Source organism: Ostrea edulis, chromosome 6 (genome assembly GCF_947568905.1).
Source record: "Ostrea edulis chromosome 6, xbOstEdul1.1, whole genome shotgun sequence".
NCBI lineage: Eukaryota > Metazoa > Mollusca > Bivalvia > Ostreida > Ostreidae > Ostrea > Ostrea edulis.
Genome location: NC_079169.1, coordinates 62,506,333 through 62,510,996, shown reverse-complemented (window position 1 = coordinate 62,510,996; position 4,664 = coordinate 62,506,333). Strand labels below are relative to the sequence as shown.

The 4,664-nt window shown below is 32.9% G+C and overlaps 1 protein-coding gene across 1 annotated transcript in view; it reads left to right on the top strand.

Moving 5' to 3' along the window:
- Nucleotides 1-307: 307 nt before the first annotated feature.
- LOC125682923 (eukaryotic translation initiation factor 4 gamma 2-like) overlaps nt 308-4,664 on the top strand; it is a 35,933-nt gene continuing 31,576 nt past the window's right edge. The window contains exons 1-3 of the mRNA XM_048923491.2: nt 308-473; nt 1,805-2,325; nt 2,575-2,728. Of these exons, the coding sequence (XP_048779448.2) occupies nt 1,816-2,325; nt 2,575-2,728 (664 nt within the window). The 5' untranslated portion in view covers nt 308-473; nt 1,805-1,815. The remainder of the gene's footprint in view (nt 474-1,804; nt 2,326-2,574; nt 2,729-4,664) is intronic.

The window sequence follows — 4,664 nt, the reverse complement described above, 5'->3', positions numbered from 1 at the left end:
ATACAATGCACTACCAATGTTTATTATCCTTAAAAAGCTTAAATTAAGCTTATAAAGAAAAAATAAAGAGAAAAAACTAAGGAATATAATTCAGACAGTAAGCTACAATTATGAATAAAAGTATCGAGGCTAGTGAGGTGTGTCCTTTATGTGACCTTTAACATTGACAAAGGAGAATATTTTTTGGAAGTTAACAATTCTGTATGATATATGCCGAGAATAAAAATTATAAATCAGAATCGCTGAAACATATAATAATCTATATGACTGTTTTTGTTTCTTTTTGCCCTTTTGTAAAAGGAAAACATTTTCCCGGTTTTAGTGAGACCCGTTCTCTGTTTACCATGTGCAAAGTTTTTGGTTTGTCAATTTGTGATAGGGTGACGGTTTATTTGAGAACAGATGCGTGCCAACTGGAAACACATTGAAAATAACGAGTCATTTCTTCTTCTATTTTTATTCTTTCAATAACGGTAATGCTCTGGTTAAGGAATATCTCTCTCTCTCTCTCTCGTCACTATTTAGTATCTCTCTCTCTCTTGTCACTATTTAGTAAGTTTTATTTGCCTGTCTAGGTTTCTATTTCATTGACTTAACAACTACTGTCCCTGCATGTAGTGTTGTAAAGGACCTGTACACTAATTTTAATTATGATTTTTAAAATGAAAATATCTACAGGTGTTGTCTTTGTTGGGGAGGGGGTTTGAAAGTGGCGTGGATTATATTGTAAATTAAATTTTGAAATTCTGCTTTAAAGGAAACTTTTATTAATATATTTAACCTTTGTAAACACAAGCATGACACAATTAGCCTTGTTTACATAACAAAGAAAACTGTGAGCTTTACATGTATTATATATATATATAATATATGTGTGTATATTTTTCCCTATGTGTATTTCTGACTGTTTTGCATTAGGATACACAGTGGTACTTACATATAATACAAATCAGTATTATCATGTTCAAATGTCTCATGTATGAACATTGCTCATACTAATAGTGCATATTTTACTCTTGTTTTTTTTTTTTTTTTCTTTTTATCGTCATTGCACATTGAAATGTTACAAGAGGGCCCTAATTTGGAAATAAATCATATTCTATTCATATATCTCAATCAACTGACATTGAAATGTTTTCTGACCATTAGAAATACTTTAATTAAGCAATGTAAACATTGAAAATGGAAAAATCATTTGAAAATTCTCAATTCAAATTGTTTCCATGCCTACACTGAATTAGTGTGTATACTCCTGCCTACAGTCTTTTAGTGTGTATGCCCCTTACATACAGTTTTCTCGACATAGTCTACATTAATCTTGTGCATGTCCTTGCTTCCAGTTTTCTAAATTAAGGTGTTTCTAGTGCTCTGACTTTTCCACTAACTATTGACAGAATCATAATGCAATGGACTGATTATATCACCCTCTTAAATAATGATGAGAGAGTGTGTCAAGTACATGTAATTAGAATACTTAAAGGATGTGATTATAAAATTTTGGTCTAAGCAACAATTTTGGAAGATATTGCCATAAAAAATCAATGAACCAGAACAAAACTAACACTTGATCTGTAACTCATCAATATACACCTGCAAACAAAAAGATCAATCAATATCTCGAGGCGTTTAGAAAAAAAAAGTCCAGAAAACTGGGTGTTGCAAAAGGACAGACAAGGGTAAAACTATATGCACCAACCACTTTGTGTGTGTGGGGGGGGGGGGGGCATAATAAAATTATACCACTGTCCTTTAAAGGCATTTTATAACACATTTATATGTAACTTATTATGAACATTATTTTCAGGATATTAAAGAATGCACCTTCTACTTCCTAAATTGATTGTGAGGTCTCGTTCAAAGGGAGGCCCACTTCTTCGATCCTTCCATGCTGTATCATCCAATATTGTGTATCCTGAGAAACTCCATCATAATGACCACAGAAGAAATGTTCCTAACTTCCCTTGCTATAAGCCAAACTACTCTCGACCGATATCTTCACAATCTATTAGACAGTCAATTTCAAATATTGTAACAGGATATTTTGGACCAGATACTTTATTTGTGAACTCTTCAATGAAGTTTTTAACATTCTGCCATGACTATACAGGTTTGCCGTGGTGGGCTACTATATGTCTGGTCACGGTTGGTCTGAAGACCCTTTTAGTGTTTCCTCTTGCAGTTCATGGGAGAAAGGTTAATGCTAAACTTGTTTTAATGAATGAAGAAATGATGAAGGTACTGCCCCAGTTAGAGAAGGAGGTGCACATCATTGCCAGGAGTCGAGGATGGACTCCACAAGATGCCAAAAATTTATTTTATGCTAATGTAGGTACAACGTAAATGTTATGATAGTTGATATAAAAGAATTTTGTTTCATACAATGTAATTGATAATAAGTGTGCTTGTTACCACAGAACTAATGATTTAGTAAACTTTTATATGAGAATTTTAGTGAAATAGATACAAAGAATTTAGTTTCTATATATATGCTTTACATGAACTAATTGTTCAGGTTAATTATGTTAGGAACAAGCCTTTATTTAACACTAAATTTGTGTGTATTTTTTTTTCCAGAAAAAGAAGATTTTTAAAGAGTATTACATAAAAGAAAATTGTCATCCCATGAAAGGCTTCGTATCACTTTTAACACAGCTACCTCTTTGGTTGTCTGTCTCCTTTGCCTTAAGACATTTATCAGGCTCATTTTACTGGGGCAATAAATTAGAATGTAAGTATGATTTGCAATATTCATAATTGCTATTATTTTAATTAGATTTATAAGTTTTACTTTGGTTAAGGTCATTGGGAGGCAAAATCCAAATTTTTAAAATTATTACATGTAAGAGACCACCCGTACATTGAAATATTTTGCTGACTGATCAGTACTTTAGTTAGGCAAAACATTTTAATATTATAAAATTTACATTTTAGCATATTTATCAGCTCACCTGAACTGAAAACTCAAGTGAGCTCTTCTGTTTGTTTGTAAATTTTTCACATTTTCATCTTCTTCTAGAGAACCACTGGGCTAATGTGATCCAAACTTGGCATAAAGCATCCTTGGGTAAAGGGCTTTCAATTTTAGGATCCATGCTCCCTTGCAAGGGAAGATAATTAGCAATTTGTTGAAATAGGTGGGCTTATTCAAAAGCAATTCTTTTCAAGAACCACTGGACCAAAGAGGACAAAATGTATGCAAAAGCCTCCTTAAAGAGTGCAAAATCAAAATTGTTCAAATCAGGGGCCCCACAGATAAGATGGGGCCACAATAGGGGGTGAAAGTTTTAAAAGGGGAAAGTAGGGAAAATGTTTTTGAAATCTTCTCGAGAACAGCAAGGCTTTGATTAGTCATATTTATAAGCAAGCATTCCCAGGTAATTAAGTTTGCTTAAATCATGGCTGGAAATGAGGGAGTAGGATAGGGTTACAATAGGGGAACAAAGTTTTTTATAATAGAATATACACCGTAAAAAGTAATAAAAAAAATTTCTCATGAACAGCATTGTCATGATTACTCATTAGCTCAACTGAACTATAAGCTTAAGTCGGTGTCTGTCTGTCAGTCTGTTTGTCAGTCCATCCATCTCTAAACTTTACACCTTTTTTTTTTTTACTTCTTCTCCAGTAGCTGCAGATCTCTAGCTTTTTGGGAAAATTTTGGGACAGACCAGAGTCTTTTCCAATATTTTCCCGGAGAGCTATTGATCTGCAGCTACTTCTTTAGAACCAATGTGCTAATTTCAACCAAACTTACCATAAAGCATCCACGGGTAAAGGGGATTTAGAATTGTTCAAATGAAGGAGGACATCCATTTCAAATGAGTGATAATCAAGAAACAGTGAAATTATAGTGGCATATTTTAAAAAATCATTCCAAGTACTACAGGGTAAGAAAAGACAAAACTTGTGTGACATATAGATCAAAAGTTTTCAAATTATTGCCTTTCAGGGGTAAAGTGGGGCCACAATATATAGGGAAAAATCTTTTACATCTATTCTTCAAAAACAACAGGGCCTTGATAAGTCATGTTCATATGCAAGCATCCTCAGGTATTATAGATTCAAGTTTGTTCAAATCATGAATATGGTGGGTAGGGTGGGGCCACAATAAGGGATCAAAGTTTTGTAATGGAATATACATGTATAGGGTAAAACTTTTAAAAAAATATTTTTCTCAAGAGCAATAGAGATGTGGTGATAAGTCATATAAAATAAGCCAGCATCCTCAGGTAGTGCAGAGTAAAGTTTCTCCTAGAGGTTGGATGAGGACACAATAGTGGATTGGAGTTTTATATAATAAAGTTTTTAAAAATCTTAATATGAACAGCTAAGCTACAGTGTATGAATAGTTATGTTAATAGGCAGGCATGTTCAGGTACCGCACAAATCATTACCCCCAAAGGCACCACAATGGGGGATACATTTGAAATTTTCAATACATGGGAACATACACGTATATAAAAAAAAAAAAAACTTTTAAAAATCTTCTTTAATTATTTTAATGATACTACAATATGAGCAGAATTTTTAACGAGAATTTGATTTTGGCGTTATTAGCGAGAGTGATGAGATCACTAAGAATAAATATCACTAACAATTTATTTCATATTGGAGGTAATAGTTACCTTGTCTGGAATAATAAAGTTGCTAAAATTAGCTCTTGT